This window comes from Momordica charantia (genome assembly GCF_013281855.1).
Source record: "Momordica charantia cultivar OHB3-1 chromosome 3 unlocalized genomic scaffold, Mcharantia_2.0 BLBB01000003.1, whole genome shotgun sequence".
In the NCBI taxonomy this organism is placed as follows: domain Eukaryota; kingdom Viridiplantae; phylum Streptophyta; class Magnoliopsida; order Cucurbitales; family Cucurbitaceae; genus Momordica; species Momordica charantia.
The window spans coordinates 15,637,433-15,662,368 of NW_028275161.1; the positions used below are offsets into that span (position 1 = coordinate 15,637,433).

Consider the following 24,936-nt stretch of genomic DNA (forward strand, 5'->3'; position numbering starts at 1 on the left):
GAGAAATTAGTGAGAAATTTGATTTAGAAATTTGGTGGGAAATCAAATTTGAAAATTGGTGGGAAATGCTATTTTGAATTTTGAATTTTCTTTATTTTTGAATTGTTTTGTTTATTTTATTTCCCCGACGTTGCCTCGTTTCGTTCCTCAATTTTACAACACGTTATCAGCACGAACCTCTGTCATTTCCCCTGTTGAAGGTAGGTTCCGAAGGTAGGTAATTTAATTTTTATTTTTCAAGTAATATGTTATTTTCATATGTTAAATCCCTAATTTGAGTATTTTTTTTTTTGTGATAGTGTCACCATGACAAATTTGACCAAATTAGAATTTGCCGCTCTTGATATCAATGGTAATAATTATTTGTCATGGGTACTAGATGCTGAAATCCATCTTGATGCCATGAACCTGGGAGAAACCATCAAAGAAGTAAATACAACCACAAGTCAGGAAAAGGCAAAAGCCATGATTTTCCTTCGTCACCATCTTCACGAGGAGTTGAAAATGGAGTATCTGACAATAAAAGACCCCCTTGCCTTGTGGCAAAATTTGAAAGAAAGATATGATCATCAAAAAACAGTTATTCTTCCTAAAGCTCGTTATGAATGGATGCATTTGAGGCTCTAAGACTTCAAATCAGTAAGTGATTATAATTCTGCACTATTCAAAATCAGTTCGAAATTGAAGTTATGTGGAGAAAAAATTACTGATAGTGATACGCTAGAAAAGACATACTCAACCTTTCATGTCTCGAATATACTCTTGCAACAACAATATCGAGAGAAAGGTTTTAAGAAATATTCTGAGCTCATATCATGCCTTCTGGTTGCTGAGCAAAATAATGAGCTATTGATGAAAAATCATGAATCTCGACCAACGGGAGCAACGCCATTCCCAGAGGCGAATGCTGTAAATTTCAATAATCGTGGTCGAGGTCGAGGTCGTGGTCGAGGGCGTAACCGTGGCAGAGGAAGAAATAATTTTTCATTTCGTGGTGGGCGTTATAATCGTCCAAATTTTAAAAGAACCACACGAAATGTTGATCATAAAGAAAAAGCTCCACAAGATCAGAATTCCAGAAGTGTTGAAAATAAGTGTTTCCGATGCGGTATGACTGGGCATTGGGCATATATTTGTCGTACGTCGAAATACTTAGTGGATCTTTATCAAGCTTCCTTGAAAGAAAAAGGAAAAAATGTGAAAGCAAATCTTGCCTACCACGATGGTGATATCTTTGACGCTGCCAACATTACAAGTTTGGATGTGGCTGACTTTCTTGAATCTCCTGGAGAACAAATTGGCACATTGAGCACAATGGATGGAACAGCAAGTGCTTCTTTTGATTTTGAGAATGTTCAGAACTAATGTTTTTTATATCTTTTATGTATGTTTTGTATTTCAAGTTTTTTTTTCCTTCTTCTTCCTTCTTCTTATTGTAATTATTTTGTTCAATGAAGAAGCATGGACAGTTTTCATATATTGGATAACTCGAAAATGAGCAATGGTGATCTATGTCTGGCAGACAGTGCGACTACGCACACAATACTGAAAAGTAGACAATATTTTTATAAATTGACAATGCTGAAAGCAAAAGTCAATACTATATCAGGTTCTGCAAACTTGATTGAAGGTTTTGGAAAAGCAGACATAATTTTGCCTAGAGGAACAAAATTTACAATTAACAATGCATTTTCTCTAGTTAATCAAAGAGAAATCTACTGAGCTTTAAAGATCTACATTGCAATGGTTATCATATTGAAACTAATAACAAGAATAATATAGAATATCTCTATATTATATCTATTGTCTCACATAACAAACGTATACTTGAAAAGTTGCCTGCTTTATCTTCTGGATTATATTATACTCATATACGAGTAATGGAAACATATGCAACTACGAACTTGAAGTTCATAAATCCAGATATATTTACCATTTGGCATGACCGATTAGGTCATCCTGGGTCCATAATGATGAGAAGAATCATTGAAAATTCACATGGACATCCATTAAAGAACCAAAAGATTCTTCAATCTAATGAATTATCATGTGATGCTTGCTCTCAAGGCAAATTGATCATTAGACCATCACCATTTAAAGTAGGGACTGAATCACCTACATTTTTGGAACGAATTCATGGTGATATATGTGGACCTATTAATCCACCAAGCGGTCCTTTCAGATATTTTATGGTGTTAATAGACGCACCAAGTAGATGGTCACATGTATGCTTATTATCAAGTTGAAACCTTGCATTTGCAAGACTACTTGCTCAAATAATAAAGTTACGAGCACAATTTCTTGATTATACAATTAAAAGTATTCGTCTTGATAATGCTGGTGAATTTACATCCCAATCATTTAATAATTACTGTATGGCAATTGGGATAAATGTTGAACATCCTGTAGCTCATGTTCATACACAAAATGGTTTAGCAGAATCATTCATAAAACGATTGTTAATTGCTAGACCATTACTTATGAGAGTCAAGCTCCCTACATCTGTATGGGGACATGCTATTTTACATGCAGCGTCGCTCGTACGCATTAGACCAACATCTTATCATAAATATTCCCCGTTACAATTAGCTTATGGCCAAGAGCCAAATATTTCCCATCTGAGAATTTTTGGATGTGCAGTATATGTTCCAATTGCTCCACCACAACGTACTAAGATGGGTCCTCAAAGGAGGCTAGGAATATATGTTGGATTTGATTCCCCATCAATTATTAAATATCTTGAACCCTTGACGGGTGATGTATTTACTGCACGATTTGCTGATTGTCATTTTAATGAGACAAATTTTCCAACATTAGGGGGAGGAATAATGAAGTTGGAAAAAGAAATTACATGGAATGCATCGTTATTGTCTCATTTTGATCCCCGTACAGATCAATGTGAACTTGAAATTCAGAAAATAATTCATTTGCAAAATATAGCAAATCAATTACCAGATGCATTTATTGATGCCAAGAAAGTGACCAAGTCACATATACCAGCTGCGAATGTTCCATCGAAAATTGACATCCCAATGCAGAAAGTTGTCATTAATGAATCTGCAACACGCCATAAGCGTGGTAGACCAATGGATTCCAAAGATAAAAATCCTCGGAAAAGAAAAATAGTCAATAATCAAAATGACACAATTGAGAATGAGGATATTCCATCCTAAACATGACTACTCATAAAGATATTGAGGAGAGTCAAGTACCTGAAGATAATAATGAGATTTCAATTAATTACGTTATGACTGGAAAAAGATGGAACCGAACTAATGTAGTTATTGATGATATTTTTGCTTATAATGTTGCTATTGACATTTTATCTTAAAGTGACGATTGTGAACCAAAATCTATGAAAGAATGTCAACAGAGAAAAGATTGGCTTAAATGGAAAGAAGCAATCCAGGCAGAACTTAACTCACTTTCAAAACGTCAAGTTTTTGGACCAGTAGTCCGAACACCGGAAAATGTTAAGCATGTGGGATACAAATGGGTATTCGTAAGGAAAAGAAATGAAAACAATGAAATCACAAGATATAAGACAAGATTGGTTGCACAAGGTTTTTCACAAAGACCCGATATTGATTATGAGGAGACATATTCTCCTGTGGTGGATGCGATTACACTGAGATATTTAATTGGCATGACTGTGTTTGAAAGTCTTGACATGCATCTTATGGATGTAGTCACTGCATATTTATATGGATCTCTTGATAATGATATTTATATGAAAATTCCTGAAGGATTTAAAGTACCCAATTCTAATGCTCGGGAATTGTATTCCATAAAGTTACAGAGATCATTATATGGATTAAAACAATCAGGACGGATGTGGTACAATCGTCTAAGTAGATATTTGTTGGAAGAAGGATATAAGAATAATCCAATATGTTCTTGTATTTTTGTAAAGAAATCACAGTCGGGATTTGTCATTATAACTGTATATGTTGATGATTTGAATCTAATCGGAACTCCTGAAGAACTTTCAAAGGCAATAGAGTATCTTAAGAAAGAATTTGAGATGAAAGATCTCGGGAAAACAAAATTTTGTCTTGGCCTACAAATTTAGCATTTAGCAGATGGGATATTTGTACATCGGTCAACTTATACAGAGAAAATTTTGAAAAGATTTTATATAGATAAAGCGCACCCATTAAATATTCCAATGAAAGTTCGCTCACTTGATGTGAAAAAAGATATATTTAGACCTCGAGAAGATAATGAAGAGCTTCTTGGTCCTGAAGTACCATATCTTAGTGCAATTGGTACACTTATGTATCTGGCTAATAACACAAGACGAGATATAGCATTTTCAGTTAATTTATTAGCTAGATATAGTGCTTATCCTACAAAAAGACATTGGAATGGGATTAAGCATATATTTCGCTATCTTCGAGGAACGACTGATATGGGTTTGTTTCATTCAAACAAATCAAATTTTGATCTAGTTGGATACGCAGATTCTGGATATTTATCTGATCCACACAAAGCTAGATCTCAAACCGGTTATTTATTCACATGTGGAGGAACTGCTATATCATGGCGATCAGTAAAACAAACCATAACAGTCACCTCCTCAAATCATGCTGAAATTCTTGCAATTCATGAAGCTAGTCGAGAATCTGTATGGTTAAGATCAATGACTCAACACATTCGTGAAACATGTGGTCTATCATCTAGTAAAAATCTTCCAACGATACTTTACGAAGATAACACAGCATGTATAACTCAAATCAAAGGAGGATATATTAAAGGAGATAGAACAAAACATATTTCGCCAAAACTTTTCTATACTCATGATCTTGAAAAGAATGGTACTATCACTGTTCAACAAATTTGTTCGAAAGATAACTTGGCAGATATATTCACAAAGGCATTACCTACAAAACCTTTTGAAACATTGGTGCGCGACATTGGAATACGACGACTCAGAGATCTCAAGTGATGTTTCCATGAGGGGGAGTTAAATATATTGTATTATTTTGGGTTTATTAGATTATATGAAATACGTACTCTATTTTCTTCACTAGGATTTTTTCCCACTGGGTTTTTCCCTAGTAAGGTTTTAACGAGGCATATTTCATATATACAGTGGGCATCTAAGGGGGAGTATTATGAATTTTTAATTAAATAGATGCCCACTAACCCTTGCTTAGTGTCCAATTTTGAGGTGTCTCCAAATCCATGTTCCATATGTCCTCTATGTGTCTTTTATTCAAAACCCCATATGTTCCATTATCCATTCATCATGTGTTGAAACCATAAATGTCTCATGTGTCTCAATTTTAGACATTATTAGTGTTATGCAAATCACACCACATGCTTATCCATGACCTATAAATAAGGTCAATGTGGTGCTCATTTAGGAGTTAAAATTTGTGAGAAATTAGTGGTGAGAATTTGTGAGAAATTAGTGAGAAATTTGATTTAGAAATTTGGTGGGAAATCAAATTTGAAAATTGGTGGGAAATGCTATTTTGAATTTTGAATTTTCTTTATTTTTGAATTGTTTTGTTTATTTTATTTCCCCGACGTTGCCTCGTTTCGTTTCTGTTTTCATTTATTTGTCAAAATAATAATAAAAATAATAATGATAAAAATAAATAAAATAATAATAGGTTAATTTGATTCGCTTCAACTAAGCCGCGCGCCAGAGGCTAAAGACTCCATAAATGCGGAGAGAGCATGAATTTTGGCTCCTCTTTGAGGACCCTTCAAAACAAGGCGAAAATCACTGTTGGAAATGGCAGATTACAGAGTTCCATTCATCAGATCAAACATCTGCTCCATCCCCATGACGCCCTTTATCATGAATCTCTTCCAGTGGATTTTCAACCGTCGCAGCCATATTATGCACACCAACTGTTCGACGAAATTCCCCATAGAGACATCTTACACTACAATCGTCTGCTCTTCGACTTCTCTCGCAACGATCGTAATCGAGAAGCTTTGTATCTCTTCAAGGGTCTTCACTCGGCGGGGTTGGCCGTTGATGGGTCGACTCTGTCTTGTGCTTTGAAGGTCTGCGGAGTCTTGTTTGACCAAGTTGTGGGAAGACAGGTGCAATGTCAATCATTGAAATCTGGGTTTTTGGGGGATGTCAGTGTTGGGACTGCCCTTGTTGATATGTATATGAAAACGGAAGATTTTGAGGATGGGAGAGGAATTTTTTATGAAATGGGTCATAAAAATGTGGTGTCATGGACTTCGTTACTAGCTGGATATGCACGTAACGGGTTGAAAGAGGGAGTGGTGCATTTGATTAACCAAATGCAGATGGAGGGAGTGAAGCCAAACGACTTTACTATTGCTACTGTTCTTGGGGCTTTGGCTGATGAGAGTATGATTGAGGAAGGGGTTCAAGTTCATGCTATGATAGTAAAAAATGGGTTTGAATCAACTACATCTGTATGCAATTCTTTGATTTGTATGTATCTGAAATCTGAGATGGTTGGGGATGCCGAAGCTGTTTTTGATAGTATGATGGTTAGAGATTCAGTCACTTGGAACATTATGATTGCTGGTTATGCTGCGATGGGGTTTGATTTGCAGGGATTCGAGATGTTCCATAAGATGAGACTTGCAGGTGTGATGATGACCCAAATGGTATTTTGTTCTGGTTTAAAGCTATGCTCTCGCCAAAGGGAATTGAATTTCACCAAACAGCTTCATTGTGGGGTGGTGAAGAATGGCTATGAATTGGATCAGAACGTCAGAACAGCTTTCATGGTCACTTACAGCAAGTGCGGCACAGTGGATGAAGCTTTCAAGTTGTTCTCCACGGCAAATGGGGTTCAGAGTGTTGTTACCTGGACAGCCATGATTGGCGGGTTCGTGCAGAATGACGACAACAAAGAGGCAGTTGATTTGTTTTGTCGAATGAATCGGGAAGGTGTGAGACCAAATCATTTCACCTACTCCACGGTCCTTGCAAGCAAACCTTCTTCATTACTTTGCCAACTACACGCACAAATTATTAAAGCTGATTATGACAAAGTACCTTCAGTAGCTACTGCACTTTTAGACGCATATGTTAAGACAGGAAACACCATTGAGAGTGCACGAGTTTTCGATTCTATCACTGAAAAGGATATTGTAGCATGGTCAGCCATGCTAGCTGGTTTAGCTCAAATAGGAGACTCAGAGAAGGCAATGGAAGTATTCATTCAGTTGGTGAAAGAGGGAGTGAAACCAAATGAGTTTACCTTTTCCAGTGTCATTAATGCTTGTTCGTCCCCTGCTGCAACAGTAGAACGTGGTAGACAAATTCATGCGAGTGCAATCAAATCAGGAAAGAGTAATGCTTTATGTGTAAGTAGTGCTTTGGTCACAATGTACTCCAAAAGAGGCAATATTGAGAGTGCAAATAAGGTTTTCAACAGACAAGAGGAGAAAGATATAGTTTCATGGAACTCCATGATCACTGGATATGCCCAACACGGTGATGGCAAGAAGGCTCTTGAGGTGTTTCAAGTTATGCAAAAGCACGAACTGCCAATGGATGATGTCAGCTTCATCGGAGTGCTTACTGCTTGTACTCATGCAGGTTTAGTAGAAGAAGGTGAAAAGTACTTCAACATTATGATTAAGGATTACCATATCGATCCAACAATAGAGCATTATTCATGCATGGTAGATCTCTACAGCCGAGCTGGAATGTTCGAGAAAGCCACAGACATCATGAAAGGAATGCCATTCCTTGCTAGTACAACAATGTGGCGGACTCTGTTGGCCGCCTGTCGTGTTCATCGCAATCTAGAGCTCGGAAAACTCTCTGCAGAGAAGCTTATCTCTCTTCAACCGAACGACTCTGCCGCATATGTCCTCTTATCCAACATCCATGCTGTGGCCGGCAATTGGCAAGAGAGAGCCAAAGTGAGAAAACTCATGGATGAGAGGAAGGTAAAAAAGGAAGCCGGGTGCAGCTGGATTGAAGTGAAAAACAGGATCTACTCATTCTTGGCTGGTGATGTTTCACATCCATTTTCCGATCTTGTTTACGCAAAGCTCGATGAACTAAGAATCAAGCTAAAAGATATGGGTTATCAGCCAGATACGAATTATGTTCTTCATGATGTAGAAGACGAACATAAGGAAGCCATTTTGTCTCAACACAGTGAGAGACTTGCAGTTGCTTATGGATTGATTGCGCTGCCGCCAGGAGCTGATATTCAGATTGTGAAAAATCTAAGAATCTGTGGAGATTGTCACAATGTGATTGAGTTAATATCGTTGATTGAAGAGAGAGTTCTGATTGTTAGAGATTCAAACCGATTCCACCACTTCAAAGGAGGAGTTTGCTCTTGTGGGGGTTATTGGTGACACTCACACATCATCTGTTAAAATATAATAAGGTAAAATATTATTTTGGTTTCTGTAATTTATATTCAAAATTAGCCTCCATTCTTAGTTTATGGTTATTTTTTCCTAATTTTAGTCTGCATCAGCATTTCTTCTAAAAATTTAGGAAACATATTCACATGGTATTTGTTCTTGAATAAAAAGCATGGTTATTATTTTGCCAAATTATACAAAAATTAACTTCAAACTAGCAGATTTATTAAAAGTATGAATACATTTGGATATTTGAAAGTACTATGGTGTTTTGTTCGAGTTATTTTTCCTCCTTTAACCACAGCTGTTAAACAAGTATTACACGTTTTTCATTATTATAGACTCTCTGTTTGAAAATTTGTTAGAAAAGATATATACTTTCTTGGTTTAGTACGAGATTGACAAGATTTTTAGAAAAAGGCGACGATAGAGATAAATTTCAAAAAAACTTTATGAATTTTTGGAGATTTATTAAATGATCAATTATATACATAGACCATACATTTTAAGCAAAATAAAAATCTTAACTTTTGTTAAAATTAATAAGTTAGTGAGAGATTTTTACTTTTTTTTCTTTTTGTTGCAATTATTTTTTTGAGTAAAACATGTGAAGGTGAGAATTCGACCTCACGATCTAATTATAGATTAGGTGTCTTAACAAGGGATGTTCAGAGTGTGGCGAGGACGGGAAAGTCTTTAAATTCTCCCTCCCATATAACTCTCCACGAAATTTTGTGGAGATCGAGGTGGAAATTCACTGCAAGGAATTTGTGGGGATCGGGTTCCCAAGTCTTTCCCCATTTACCTCTGAAACTCAACCATTCATTATGGGCCAATTTTTAGACCACAATCTAAATTGTTAATAGTTAAGGAATCCCCAAATAGACTAGTTGTGTATTTATATCATGCAGAAATCTTGTCTTGAGCCACCAAGAAAGAGGTAATGAAAAATTAAAAAAAAATTGCACAAATATAAGTTTGCAACAAATCTTAACTACTATCTTCGTAAAATATAAAGAAGCAAAATATTATGCCTCAAAAAAAAAAAAAAAGGAAACAAAATATTAAGAAACTACAAGAAAGAGGTGCCTCAAATCCCACTTCATTAAGAGAGATGCATTAAATGCCAACTCATTTTTTTCCTTCTCATTCAATATTTGCTGGATGGGAGGTAGCACTTTGTAAATATCTTCAAATTGTCTCAAATTACAACTCATTAAAACTATAATATTTGCCAAAATAGTTTTTAAAAAACTTGGACTGCAATTCATTTAATAACTATTTTATTTTTATTTTTTACTTCTTAAAATTAAGTTTATAAACACTATTTTTACCACCTCTATGTTTCTTTATTTTGTTATAAAGAATGCTAGGCTAGTTGTTTAAAGTAAGTAGGTTATAAAGAATGCTAGGCTAATTGTTTAAAGTAAGACAGTCACATTAACGTGCACAATTTAGTAATGTTTATCTTTTTATTTTTTATTTTAAAATCAAATAGAGATCCAACCTACAACTTTAAAAAAACGTAATAGACACCTTACCAACTTATTGAATCATGACTCACGTCATGTCAAATCGTGCAAAAGATTGAATCATCCCGAACTAATGCATTATAATAAGTGAATGAAAAAATAAGTAAAAAAAAGTAGATGAAGATTACACGTAAAGCACAAGACAATGAATCCATTTTGTATTCCACCAAACACCATTTGAAGTAACAAATCAAAAATAAAATTTCCTCATTTTACCAACATAAACAACTCGTGTAATGCATTTATCTTCAGAGCTACATTTTCAATCCTTGATTGCAGAATTATGATTTTAAAAAATGAGATACTAATAAATATACAAACTTTTTAACCTTAAAATGCAAGAGAACTAAGATGGTTGACATTAATATTGAACAATGAACATACATTATTCCTACAAAGAACCAAGCATATGATAAACTTTAATGGGAGAAAATAAAAACAGCGTAATTTGGAGGCTTGATACGTACATGATAACCAAAATTGTGATTGGCTCACTCGATCTTCTCCAATACTTCCAATCGGGTTTTTCTCTTCCACCCTTTCATCGACGCGACAAGGTTAACTAGACCTACAATTTGGCTCTTACTATATTCCTGCAAGGACAATTTTCCAAACCATGAACAAATATGGTCATTTAAATATTGATATCGACGAAAAGATCTAAGTCTCGATGATGATAGAAATGTCAAGCTCATTCTAGGAATTCATAAAAACTATATGAGTTAATAAACAAACATTTGATGAAATATCGAAATGTCAAGCTAATTCTAGGAATTCATAAAAACTATGAGTTAATAAACAAACATTTCATGTATTTCATCAATCTTTTTAAGGTATAAAGAACATATCAATTTAGTCTCATATCAACAACAAATTCAAGGGAGTTATTTAATTTTCTGCAAATGTCAATAAATATTCCAACTTTTCTGGGTTCAAGGCAAGTTTCTTACCGGGTGAGCCCGTGACCAGTGTACAAATTCGGTTTCTGGAAGGTAGTACGCCTGTTTGATGATGCATCATTAGTAATCAATAACACACTTGGTAAACAGTACTAAACAGTAGATGATTGTTAATCGAGTTTGAAATGGCCCACAACAGTTCATTCTTTTCAATTCTCACAATTTCAAGCTCGTACTTACCTTAATGAAGGTTTCAACCATTTGCAACTTAGGCTTCACATTTGCCGAAACAAAATGTTGCAAGCCATTGATTAAAACCTGAAAAGGAATGACATTGATATTTCAGTCCATTATTAAAAGAGAAATTTCATTTTGTAGCATAAATAATGGAGTAAGTAACAAGCAATCTGCAGCATGGCCCTTATATACCTGAAGATCCAATGACATGAGAGCCCGTCCTTCATCGGAACATCTCTTTATTCGCGATATACCTTCAATAAGGGTTTCTGCAACAATATCCAGTCCATATTCCAAGAGGTGGTCTTGAACCTAGAAATGTTACAAAATACCAAGTTTCAAGCCATGCAATTACAGCAATGGAAGGAAAAAAGGTATAACATATGGTCTCAACGGAAAGGCTATATATCCCTTTAACCCGAACAATATAAGCTTACTCAAAATGTTTCCATGGCATCCTCTTGACAAGAAAAAATCGATTGGGGAACTTGAACTTCAAGAAGACGAGTTCTCTCTTGTTTTACTACAGAACCAAATAATCAAACTACTTGATATATTTAATTTAACCGTCTTCAATTTTATAGTCAACTATGATTGTGAAACAAACAATAGCATTATCAAGAAGCCTGAGGCTCAAAGGCTGGCTGAGATCAATTAGAAACCTGGTCCAAAACTCAACCTATCAATTATTTGGATTGGATATACATCATATAATCCTTCGGCATTTGTGTTTTTTGGGGTGTCAGGCTTGAGATAAATGGTAGAATTTTTAGAGGGGTTGAAAGGTCTTGGGAAGAGGTGGGGGATCTGGTTAGGTTCAACTATTTCCTTTGGACATCTATATCTAAGTTGCTTTGTAATTATGAGTTAGGTCTTATTCTTTTGGATTGGAGTCTGATTTTTGTACGTCTTTGTTTTTGCTTTCATATTTCTTAATGAAATTTTGGTTTTTCATAAAAAAGGGTCAATTATTCCAAGAATGAATGTCGACCTTTAACCTATTATACATAGAATTTAGAAGTATATTTATATAGTAAATTAAAAAAGAAATAAAAAATACTTTTTTTAATATTTATATATTATAGTAAGACATATAAGTAACTTGAGGCTATAAAAATGATGACAACAGCGTATCTCTGATACGTACAAAGCACAAGGATGGGAAAAGAACTCCACAATTTAACCTGTTGTAGTTCTGCCACCTGTAACTTTTACGATTTAATATAATTTTCCCTGATAGATTACCTCCTTGCGAACTCCACTATGAGCGAGCCTTGTTTTGTAATGCTTGAATTCTCCCAATAACAAATCAACGTACCTATTCATACAGTTCAGTTACAAAACTGTTCAGATTGTAGTCATGAACTCGTAGGATAATAAGAACAATAACAAACTTGTATGATCTGCATATGCTAAAATAATGCAAAATAAGGAATCCCAGAAATTTCTTCACAGTTTGAAAGCGCATTTGCTTGTCCACATGTATTATTTAAAATGATTACAAGTTCGTTACAACATGTAGAATCAATAATGTGAGTAGCCAAAAATTCCACTCCAATATTCAGACAGGTATGATCAGGTTGATATTCAGAAATTACAAGCAAAATGGGATGAAAGACAACACTATGGAATAAACAGTACAAACAAAATGATTTTCTATCATGACAAAATACATTTCACTCTTGCCACTGGTCATCTTTTCACCTTAAGGAGTCTTAAAACATATGGATACATACAATGTGATTCATCCATTATTTCAACAGAACACGGATTAAATTTAGTAGGTTGCAGATGAAGTAGCTCTCATCTAAAGCTCTTTCCCTTGACAGAAAAATAGCAGGTAGCAACCTTCAACCAGAAGTTTGGGATATATATATATGCATGCATGCATGTATGTCTGTGTCTGTATGCATATGCATATATAAGATTATCATAGAACAGTAATAGGTAGTAAAGTGGGTATCCTGAGAGAACAAACCCATTATGCTCCAGTCCAAGCTCTTTTACTTCCCATTTCGCATTGGCTATCCGATCAACATAACTGTAAAAAGGAGAGGTTCATCGTAAAAAAACATTGCCATCTTTGAAAATTGTAGTTACAGAAGTAAAAAATATTTTCACACTTTTAGCCTGTGAAAAATGAACTTCTACTAATGACGTTGACTTATAGCTTTCAAATACAATATACTAAATATAATCATGGAGAGAAGTTTCAAAGATGAGAAGAGAATTACTATCTATTAAAAAAATAATAATTGGCTTATCCAAGATGTTCTAACCTAGCATTAAACTTGATCTTGGATGCTACCAAACACTATTAAAATCATAAGATGCACCCTAAGAAATACTGAAATTCATGATAAGCCAATATTTAATTTTCCTTCCACCTTACTGTGAACAAATAGAGGACACATAACATCTTGACAACTATCAATTTCTTTAACTTTGCAAGTAGGTTGAATTCCTATCCACATCTCTCTAAAATGTTTAATGTTTTCAATTTACTTTCGCCTTGGCCATGTACCGCACCCTTAGTGCAGCCACTTCAATACCATTAAGTGAACCACAACATGTGATATTAATTTTTTTTTGTAACTGAAACGATTTCATTGATAAAATGAAAAAGAGAGGCAAGAGAAGAGTACAAAAAGAAGGAAGACCCACAGGCGGGTTACAAAAAGGCTCTCCAATTAGCTAACATGGAGGCAAAGCTATAGGAGTGAAAGAGAGGGGAGCATTTACACCAAGTAATGACCAAAAAAACAATGGATTCAAAAGTGGCATGTAAAGTGCACTCCATAGCTTGGAAAATTCGATGGTTCCTTTCAGTCCAAATAGTCCACAGAAGCGCCCGTATGAAGTGGCTCCAAACACTAACTTTTCGTTTTTTGAAGGGATGTTCAACAAGAGTTAATGCGAGCAATTGAGACATATCTGTCGGGAGGGCAACCGACCAATCAAAGATGGATAAAATTATGTTCCAAAGGGCAGTAGAGAAGGGGCATGTAAGGAGAGTGTGCCCAATGGATTCGCTTTGCAGCTTGCAAAGAGGACACCAATAGGGGCATCCAACAACATGTGATATTAATGAATAGAGAAGTTCATCTAATTCCAAAGGATTGACAAACAATGAATGACAAACTTTGAAGCTTTGTCAGGGACTAAAAGATATGACTCGCAAGGCTACTTTTTATTTATTAACATTAAACAGCTCAAGTGGATAACTGGGAGTCCTTTATAAGCATATCTAAGCTCAAAATACTGAGGGCGGACGCTGAGTGACAAGCAGAAATAAATTATCTGCCATATTTTACCTTTAGATCTCAATAAAAGAGAGATGTAAACAGATAGACTAAAGATGCTAAATCAAACCAATCTTAGTTTCAATCATATCTGATGGCTTGAAGAGATAGAGTTACTTTACCTGTAACTCTCTTTGGACTTGAATCGTGGGTCTTTTTGTCGTTTTTGAGCATTAATCTCTCTAATATCTTAATTTCTGAAATTTTTAATTATTAGACATACAAATTAGCTGCAGTCCTACAAGTAGGCTTCAAAAGCCCATGAAAAATTTCGGGGAAGGCAACAAAAAATTAAGGCAAACTTCTTAGGATTGTGGGTTTCAGCTGTAGAAGAAAGAGAGGAAGAAAGAGAGGAAGAAGAGACCGAAGACAGAAAACAGCTCTAACCTCTTTCTTTCCATATTTGTTCTTCTTGTCTTCACATGATAGTCTGTTTCTTCTACTACAATAAGAACGTTTATGACTTTATTAAAGTTATTTCCATTTTCTCGGTTTAAGTATGATCTAAATTTTTGGGCTGGAATTGTAGAATAAAACTTATATTTTCTATTAATTCTAAGTTTCGAAAGTGCTACTGCTGTAGCAGAGTTTATTCCAGTTCTTTGAAGTATGCTTAGATTACTTTTTCTTATTTGTGATTGGCCAGCATTAATAAATCTTTGGGTATTCCACTTGCTTTGCCTCAGAATATTGATGGGTGGATGAATGAAGCTCTTCGGGGGTGGCATTTTAAAGGAAAGCAAAAATTCTTCGGGGGTGGCATTTGGAACCTCTGGATGGGAAGAAACAATAGAATTTTTGAAGATAAGTCCTCTACGTTAGAAATTTTTTGTAATATAGTACAGTTACACACTTCTTGGTGGTGTTCTAGGCATAGAAAATTCTTTTGTAATTACAGCCTCTCATCGATTATGCAAGATTGGAGTGCTTTACTTCATTAGTTTTTTGGGAGGGGGAGCCCTCTTCCCCCTTGCCCTTAGGCTGTCTTTTGTCTATGCTTTTTTCTATCTATTAAGTTTCTTATAAAAAAAAATAATAAGATACCAAGCTTATTTTCAGTACTGGAAACTGGAAAGTGAAGCTAGCAGAAACTACTTGGATGATGCAAGACTAACTATTGTTGTGTTAGCTATATGCAAATGTATAGAAATGTATGTTTGCCTGATAAAGTTGAAGAATATGGGCTATTATCATGGTTCTTAATGAGAGTTCAATTCATGTAGGAATGTGTTCCAAAACACATTAGATTAGACACTTGTAAGCAGTTTTGTTTGGAAGTCTCCTTGCTTGAAAATACTATGATGTATCGTGACACTAGGCATTTAAGCAGTTTTGCAGAATAAGGAGAATTGAACAGTTTATCTTGTTGATTGAACTTGTTTGATCAATCTCGTTGCATTTTCAACTTTGCCATTAAATAGAAGGTATATTTTGTCAAGTTAGGTACCTATCTATCGACTAACCGACCTCAAATTAGCAATTACTGTTTGAACAAATGCTCACCTATATCAATTATCAATCCTTGTTGGAATGATACTAACATTTATCACTGGTTGACTATGTACACTTAAATATTTTAGATTCACATAACATCTCCAGCTCCAGCTCACACAAAATACTCCAACACCTAAAGCTCTAATAAATTCTACATAACGCCCATTTTCAAATCTCCTTACCCATTGACATGAAGAAGCAGTCTTGCAGTGTTCTTATGAATATGCTCAATGAGATTCGGGACGGCATCCAACTGATCAAAAGCAGGTAAATTCAGTGTAAACTGAAGGCCTAAAAAACAAAAATAAACAAGAAATTCCAACAAACAAAAATAGTAAAAGACTGTTATAAGCAACCACGTACCATATAAATTAAATTAAGAGAAGTTTTATTACGCTATCAATGAGAGAATGATTTGAATGATAGTTGCAGAGATTTTTAAACAAAGGTATTTAGAACAACAAATTATTTGAGTCTTTCTGTCCACGATAATTAAGAGAATAACTTCAAATAGTGTAATGTTTAAGCTTCCTCCCTCTCAGGGGCTTTGTATCTTTGAAAAATTTTTGTTCCTTTTAATTTTTCAATGAAAAGATCGTTTCTTGTAAAAAAAAATAATAATAAATAAAAATAATTATCACTCAACGGTTCGTATTTATCTTGGTTATATCCTTCCTGATAGCGTAGACCTCTAAAGCACGCTATATGACCATGAAGTATAATAAACCCACCGCAACCAACCATCATGGTGTGGTCTAGTGGTCAAAAAGGGCAATGTAAATAGCAAAGGGCTTAGAGGGAATGGGCTCCAACCATGGTGGTCACCTACCTAGGATTTAATATCCTACGAGTTACCTTGACAATCAAATGTAAGGGTCACGTAGTTGTCTCATGAGATTAATCGAGGTGCATGCCCGAACACTCACGGATATTTAAAAAAAAAAAAAAAAGCCCACCGCAACCATTGATGTAGGACAGAGAGAAGGAGAACAGAAGTAAAGAGAAGAGAAAGAAACGAGGTCGAGAGATAAATGGATAATGAAGGTAGGACTTCTATTATACTCAGCCGAATAATAATTTATTGATGCAATAGTATAATTCCTGTAAATATAGAAATAAATAAACTAACATTAATTAGGGAAACAAATCAAAATTGAAAACTAAAGACATACATACATATTGATTATAAAACAGTAAAAAACTAACCAAATTTAATTACAACCAGCAATTATTCCCAGGGAAAAAAAGAGTCTTATTCCCCAAAGTAACTCCATCAAATACATGATATATTATGTACCATTATGCAGTAGGATCAATGTATTTTACCCGCTGTTAAGTGTTAGGTAAGTTACCTTCCAGCCAATTGTTATTAGTCAATTAGTCTCCAGCTTTAATGATTTTTAGTTAGTTTGCTGGGTTGTAGCACCAAAAAATATGGCATTTACCTTTGTCGATCTCAAGCTTGATATTGAATATAAATTTCTATAACATTATTGGATATTTTTAATCCGTAGGCTACATCGTTTGGAATCAAATGATGTCCTCTTCTGAACTATTGTTCTCACCATAGAAGCTGAAAAAAGACCTATATCGTTTTTTTCTTATGAAGAGAACAACTTTTATTGAGATGAGAATGAATGAACGAATACACGAGAGCAATACATAAGAAGGATAACTCATGCCAAAAGGAGCCAAAAAAACTAACAAAAAACTAGATAAACGTTACAAAAGGGCTCCAACTCGAAAGAATGAGATAAAGGATAATCGCTAAAGTCTTAGTAGTATCACATAATTTAGAAATTCTTAAGATCTTTCTCATTGTTTCAACCTTGCAGAGGTTTGACTGATGTTGAAGTGGCTGACTTTTGCAGAAAGGTTATCTTGGAGTGGCTCAATTTTAGTTTCATTACCTTTTCTGGAGAAGTTTTTTGCAGTTTGAAGTCTTTCGACCAGTGATCTTGTTTGGAGGGCTATTCTTGGTTCATGGTTCTGCAGCTCAAATGTCATTGATTGTATTTCTAATTGTGTTAGTCCACTCAGAGCTTTGTTATTCGCTCCTTTCTAGAGTTTGTTTCCTTTGAACAATTTATTTTCCTTGTTTCAGTGATAAATTCATTTGGTGTTTTAAAAAAGGATAATCACTAAAGTTCTTAGTTATAGAAGCCTGAAAGAAAACATTAAACCTAACTAAGACCTTTCCTTCTCCCTTATCACTAACAACCCTCCTATTGTTCTCTCAAGCTAGATATATTAGTCAGTGCACCACCAACCTTGAAAGCCTTCTAGAAATTCCACCACTTCATATGAAGAAACAATTCAAAGCTTACGTGATATTTATTTAGGGGAAGAGATTCGAATAAAATTATCCTAGAGGTAATTTCAGAAGCTAAATAAGTGGGTTGAAGAGTTGGGAAGACTTGTACATTTTGCTTATTAGAAATTTTACCTCGTGCAAACTTAAAATTTTCAAAATAAATGTTTAATTGGTGAGTGTGGTGCCACTTAAAAGCTTGAGAATTTTGCTTTTCAGTAACCCACAAGTCCCAAGTTCAGTTTTATCTTCAGACAAAGAAACAAGCGGGAGATGAGGACATTTGTACGTGCTGCAGTCCCCAAGTTCAGTTTTATGAATTTTAAGCCTGATATGTTCGTGCTGTGACAAAGAGAAAACAGATTTTCTAACGGGCGTCTATCTACGCCACAAAAAATAATTCAATAACATTTGACGGTTACCAGGCTGATTTTTTTGGTTTTGAATATTTTCCATTGCATGTTGGAAAAACAAGTTCCTCTTTTAAGATGGACAGAATTGACGTAATGTGGTCCAGGCTGATATTTTATTTGGCGTGTTGTTTGGTTAGTTCCCTTGCAGGTGCAGGTTATTGCTAGGACATTAGTTATTACCTTGTTAATTAATTTTAGTTTGTTGGCCCGTTGTTAAGTATTATACTATGTTCGTTAGATGGTAAGCAGCACCTATATCTTTCCCTCGTATAAAGAGTTCATTAGAATTCTAAACCTTAGGTTAGGCTGCAACACCGGATCACAGTTGTGACAAAAAATTAAAATAAAATAAATAGTAGCTATTAGGCTGAATGTCAAGCTGACTCAGACCATCTTAAGCTGAAGTAAGATTAAATTGAGCACACCACTTTCCTCTCTCTGAGTTCAAACATTATGGTCCATGACATACCAAGAATGACTAAATGCATCATACCAGATGTACGTAAAAGTCTTCAATTACAGCCGCGTTTGTTTGCAGAAGCATAGATTGAATGTGAGCTTTAGACCTTTGCATTATTCTTGCCACAAGTAATAATGAGTCAGCACCTGCACTCCTTTCCTGCAGTTTAATGATCACAGTTTAGAGAAAAACACACATGATACATCCTATTATTTAATTAACTAGTCATATGTTTCAAACAGAAGTATATCGATCTTTTCAGGGAGGGAAAAAAATCATTCCTTCTGATACGCAATGACACTGTAGAAAATGCATATTATACCAATTTGTGGGAATCAGGCATAATAAGGTAGTAAAGTCTTTCTTTCTATGTTGTATATTTCTTCCCTTGTACATAATTATCAAATTCAATATAACAAGAATACCAACCCACGATTATACCCATTAATGGCATTTTTTTTTAATTTTTGAGAAGAAATAGAAATTTTATATGTGTAACAGTAATTATAATGCTTAAAATTAAAAAATTGCAACTAGTACCTATTTTCCAAAAATTAAAAAAAAAACCGACAAAAAATAAATGTAATCAAAGTCAACTAAAAATGAACATTTTAAATGTAATTATAAATAAACTAGCACCTTGAGACCAAAAGATGTTCCATGCAAGTAACCTAAACTAGTGCCAGGAGGACTTGGGGTAACTTCGCTGAAAGAAAATGTCGTATTTGAAGCTGATGGGGAAGATGAATGGGGTCTGATCCACTGATCACAATCCTGAGCAGCACGGGACAAGGCTGTCTTCAACTTATCTGATTATCTCAGTAAGACATAAATCATGTAAGCCAAAATTCAAGAAAGTAAAATAATGTTGTTATGTTCTTGAATATTGACCTTTGAGAATAAGAAAACATAAGAGTTTCAAGGACTGGTCAGGGAACAAAATGGAAAAAGGAAGAAAGAAGGGTGAGTACAATTGAGGGAGTCAGGGAAGCCTTTTCCACCAGAAGTAGTGTTAAGCTGACCAAAAGTCTCGTATACAAAATAGAAGAACACTCCAAACAACTGGCATATCCCCTGCTCAAAAGAAACTAATCAGAGAAATATTTCAGGCAGTTTAAAGGAGAATGATATATAGCAAGTCAACCATCAAATACAGGATACCTTAAAAAACTCAACATTCACTATCTCTAGTTTCTGCATAAGCCTTGCATATTTGTCCATGGACCTGGAATTTAGTTCAAAAAAATCAACATTACAAAAAAAAATATATGATAGTTTCTCACACTTCCTATATCACTACAGATAACTTCACCTTAGAAGGCATAGAGATGATCCTGTTTGAGCTGTAAATTCATCATTAATATGATTAGAAGAGTGGTTTCGTGGAAGTTTGGGTTTTGAAAGTCTGCTTGGGAGTTGACTATCTTCATCAATAAAGTCAGCAAGAAGATCTTCGTCTTCATCTTCAGAAACAGTATTCGCACCATTTGCAAGATTGTCTGTACCCTTAGTTGGAGAGACACTATTCCTACAAAAACTTTCACCAACACTTCCATCTAATTCTCCATAAGAAGCCCCATTTGGTGTACCTTCTTTATAAGTATGCATGAGTTTAAGTAAAAATGGATTTCCACCTTTGAGCCATTGCAAAAAACCACTTCTATCCATGCCTGTATTAACTAAGCTTGATGATTTGTCTTTACGAGAGACCTTGGCGTTTGATGAGCTACCATCAGATGAAACAAACAAAGGTGCCCCATCACCAATCAGTCCAGCAAAACTAACAACTTGAACTGTATCTGGTGGCAGTGTAAGCCAATTCTCTTTTTCCATAACCATCTTTAGCGCCTAAAAACATGAATAGAGCAAAACCAACGCAAGAAGTGCTTGTGAGTTTTCACATTCAAACTTAGAAATTGTTAAAGTTTGACATTGTAATGAAATGTCGTAGACAATCTACCTAATTAAACAAATTAAAGGTTTTAATTAATGCTCACAATTAATAATATGCTGGTTAAGACATAAGAAACTTTACATAAATAACATCTGAATTGAAGCTTTTTCAAATAGTCAAAGAACTCTGGTTTCTGAACCAAAGAGAAAACTGTGTCGGAGAAGATGAAGTCAAAACTCTAACAGAATAACTACAAAATCAAAAGAAACAGCAAGAAGGGAAATAATAAGTTATGCAAGAAAAATGGTAGTTTCTTTCTATATTAATCACTTATGATGAGATAATTGAAAGTTTCATTGCTTTGTTGAAGTAGGCTGGCACAGAAAAATTACTGACAGTTAAACATAGTGCAGCATTTAGCTTCCATGATAACCATGACCCCAAACATATAAACGATTGTAAACCATAACTAGGGCAATATTATGCAAGAGGGTTAACTTACATGCATACTCTGCTTATGAAAAGCCACATAATAGTTTTCACAAACACTCTTCAACTTTTGCCTAAACTCAACTGCTTCAACTCCACAGAAGGCTTCTCCAGCCAAAATAAAGACATTGAGATCTTCATAGTTTTTCAAGAATTGGTGAATGCTGGTTGAACAGACAGCAGCAGAAGAAAGCAGTACTGACACACGACTAGTAGTTAGTTGCCAAAGGTTCTTACGGCCTCTTTGAAGGGTTTGGGAAACAAAACTTATAGCATCTTTTCTCAGATGATACCAGGGAGAACCACTAGTTGATGCTGTACTGCTATCCATCCGGGACTCTCTATCGGGATCATCATCATCCATATACACAGAATTCATAATCCCTGTAGTCCCCATTGAAGAGACATTGGTCGTCAATTCCTCTGTATCTCCTAAATTCAGGACATAACTATCATCTTGTTGCTTCATATTAGGAGTTTGGTCAGAATCCTGGATCAAAGATATATGACTCGTGAGATACAAATTTAACTGCCCAACAGAAAAGCCTCCTGACGAAGGAGAGCTAACAATAAAATCTGGTTCTAACTACTAGAAGATTCAAACAAAATAAATATGAAAAGTACAAATAAATAAATAAACAATAGCAATCATGACGATTCCACATCCTGGAGTTATTACTACTTACTATAAGAAAATCACATAGGACAGTAGCTAGAAATACTCATCTATGTAAATACCAACCTGATGAGTAGCTCCTACCACACCCAAGTCAAAATAAGTGGCAAACTGATCAGTTAATGTGCAACGTCGCCACCATGAACCATGCATACCAATCTAACAGCTGCTAATCAATGAACTAAAAGTTGGAAAGCACATTTTTACTTAACATAGATTCCAACTCCAACATGAATTTAAGTGTCTTGTAGTTGATAACATTCAAATACACTTATAATTTATAATTTGAATATATATATCTTTACATTTTACTGATAAATTGTATTTAATTGTTTGAATTTGAACATGATTTTCAATATTCCACAATTGAGTTGAAGATATAGATAAATTAAAAATTGTTTTTTATATTTTTTTAGTTTCTAATAAATAAATTAAACCAATCCTTGTAGATTCAACCATACTTGTCACTCCTATGGATAAAAAAGAAGACCAAGACAAGAGAACTTTAACAGAAAAATAATTTTTACAGATAGAATTGATTGGACGTGTCCATCAAAAAAGAGAAATTGAATATTAATGACTCACAAGCTGGAATTATTATTCGTTGGATTCGATAGCTATCCTATTACAACAAAGGGGACAAAAGAATTGTATAGAGAATCTCAAATTGGTTCACATTATTAAAATAATAATAACAACAATAATAGTTACAAAAAGCTAAGATTTGAGAACCAAGGAGAAGTACAAAAGATTTTATATTTTCTTTTTGGATAAGAGACACAAATATACAGGCTCTTTAGAGACATTTGAGATACAGGTTAATCCACTCTCCCTACATTTACCCAAAACGTTTGACTTAAAGAACCATGAAAATCTCAATATATGAGACCCTACATAAAGAAAATCTCAAGTAACCAAGTGGGAGAGAAAAGGCCACTAAGATCAAAAGGCTCCTGCGCGACAAGGTATGTATGCCAAACCAGACACACCACCAGCAATTGAACAAGAGAAACCATTCAAGGAAGCAAAGAAAGAGGAAGGTGTTCTCTTATGGATTCCTTTTCGAATTATTCCCTGTTCTTATTTTTAATAATTGTTTATTAGCCCTTTGTAATTATTTTTTAGTTTTCTGCATTTCTTTTCACTCCTTTGAGAGTTTGTATCTTTGAACATTTTGTTCCTTTTCACATCTCCAATGAAAAGTTAGTATCTTGTTCAAAAAATAAGATGTTCTACCTCAACTGGCCTAACATCATCTCCTTCAAAAAAATCATTTAAGGTTCCTTCAGGGGATCCAACAACTTTATTAGAAGTTGAACCACGCGCTTGCCAAAATTTTCTTCATAGAAAAGTCCTCTAGAAAAAGGCCAATAAAATCTCCTTCAAAGGGAGGATGGTATAAGCAAAGGTGAGCTTAATTTACAAGGCAATCCACCAATGCTTGAAAAAATTATTGATAAGCTTGGAAAGCTAGTTCACCTAGTTTTGTCATAGCCTTCTGAAACAACAATACATTTCTTCTTACCTTAGTTATCAGGCCTATAACTTTCTTCTCCTTTACTTCAAAAAGAAAATTGACAGTATATGTAATACTCTCCAAGTTTCTTTGTAGATTTCTCTACCCACAAGACAACACATACTCATCTAAAGTTGATTTTCTAAGCAACGTCATAGTTTTAAGAGTACCACAATGAGGTTTCTTAAAAATAGACTTGAGTCTTGTATCTACCAACTTCTGCAATGAGAATTCTGTGACCTCCAAATTTTTTCTCTATGAAAACTTATTTATAAAAATATATATTAAATGCGATAGAAACATATTGAATGCAACAGAAATTTTTTAAAAGAATTATTTTCAATGCGACACAGATGACAAGTAGCACAATCATCCATTGTAATAGAATGATACTTTAACATGAGACTCATTAACCAGAGCTAGAAAACAAAGAAACTATTTTATAAGCAGAAAATAAATATGATTCAAGTGGAATGAATAAGCAAAAGTAAAAATGGAAGCAGACCTTGGTATCCAGTTGGAAGCTCAAGATTTGATAATATGAACACATCAAGGTAAATAGGACAGCTAGTGTTTTTAACGAACACTGCCTAAACTTTGATTCAGGTATCCAAGTGCATAGATCACTGTATGTAAGCCTGAAAATTGGTTAAAATAAGTTAAAAGTTCTCATTTGACATACTGAATATGAGACTCAGTAACTTCAAGAACTTTACCTACTATTTTGTATATGTACATCTTGATCCTGCAAAGATAGAAAAACCATCATTTGAATATTTCTTAAGATATTAATCAAGTAAATGATGTAGAATCTAAATTGAGAAACATAAAAGAAAGCTCAAAATGATCTTTTCGTTCCAATCTATATTTAATATCTATAAGGCCCGATCACTGTATGTTAACAGAGTCCTTGCATTCATTTAGTTCTCCGTATGTCAATGACTTAAAAAGGTATATATGACATGTGAGAAAAGAAGCCTCAAGTCCACCAGTTGTGTTTCAAACTAAATGTCATCCATCAAATAAATATCTTTCCCGTATATCTTAGTGCGTGAATGGGAATATTGAACTTATATTTCAATCATAATCAACTTTAGATGGTGCCAGTCTGCCAGGTAGAAAGCAATCTTGTTCTCTCCACATAAAACAGCTCCTTAATATGAATTACACAAGCACACCTCTTGCACGATGTCTCTCAAGGCAGAATGGGTTTCTGATATAACTTCCTGCATAAAAAAGCTTTGTATCTTTTCAGCAAGGCCAGAGACATCCCCTATTAATGCATAGGCATCAACCACCTGTTCATAATGACAACAGCGGAGTGATTTTAAATAAAACTCCATTAGGGAGAGAAAAGAGTCCAATGATTAAATCAC

General features: G+C 34.6%; 2 protein-coding genes and 1 pseudogene across 4 annotated transcripts in view; 2 read left to right on the forward strand and 1 right to left on the reverse strand.

Moving 5' to 3' along the window:
• The first annotated feature begins 306 nt into the window (after window positions 1–306).
• LOC148212459 (uncharacterized) lies at window positions 307–3,173 on the forward strand (annotated as a pseudogene).
• A 2,440-nt stretch (window positions 3,174–5,613) lies between these two features.
• LOC111020555 (Tetratricopeptide repeat (TPR)-like superfamily protein) lies at window positions 5,614–8,601 on the forward strand. The gene has a single exon (XM_022297251.2). It carries the CDS (start codon window positions 5,689–5,691, stop codon window positions 8,323–8,325), a length of 2,637 nt encoding a protein of 878 aa, XP_022152943.1. The 5' UTR covers window positions 5,614–5,688; the 3' UTR covers window positions 8,326–8,601.
• Window positions 8,602–10,052: 1,451 nt separating this feature from the next.
• The window catches only part of LOC111020518 (coiled-coil protein), a 49,365-nt gene continuing 34,481 nt past the window's right edge, over window positions 10,053–24,936 (reverse strand). For all 3 annotated transcript variants that reach the window (XM_088122127.1, XM_022297208.2, XM_088122129.1), the window contains 16 exons: window positions 24,739–24,858; window positions 24,277–24,305; window positions 24,066–24,198; window positions 21,382–21,858; window positions 20,298–20,833; window positions 20,147–20,210; window positions 19,957–20,059; window positions 19,625–19,794; window positions 19,019–19,144; window positions 15,984–16,054; window positions 12,984–13,046; window positions 12,251–12,323; window positions 11,198–11,317; window positions 11,009–11,086; window positions 10,820–10,870; window positions 10,053–10,462 (listed from right to left, as the gene is read on the reverse strand). In XM_088122127.1, the coding sequence (XP_087978253.1) occupies window positions 10,361–10,462; window positions 10,820–10,870; window positions 11,009–11,086; window positions 11,198–11,317; window positions 12,251–12,323; window positions 12,984–13,046; window positions 15,984–16,054; window positions 19,019–19,144; window positions 19,625–19,794; window positions 19,957–20,059; window positions 20,147–20,210; window positions 20,298–20,833; window positions 21,382–21,858; window positions 24,066–24,198; window positions 24,277–24,305; window positions 24,739–24,858 (2,316 nt within the window). In that variant the 3' untranslated portion in view covers window positions 10,053–10,360. The remainder of the gene's footprint in view (window positions 10,463–10,819; window positions 10,871–11,008; window positions 11,087–11,197; window positions 11,318–12,250; window positions 12,324–12,983; window positions 13,047–15,983; window positions 16,055–19,018; window positions 19,145–19,624; window positions 19,795–19,956; window positions 20,060–20,146; window positions 20,211–20,297; window positions 20,834–21,381; window positions 21,859–24,065; window positions 24,199–24,276; window positions 24,306–24,738; window positions 24,859–24,936) is intronic.

Excerpts from the sequence above, each read along its gene's own strand:
- LOC111020555 (XM_022297251.2), top strand. The coding sequence starts at position 5,689 with ATGAATTTTGGCTCCTCTTTGAGGACCCTTCAAAACAAGGCGAAAATC.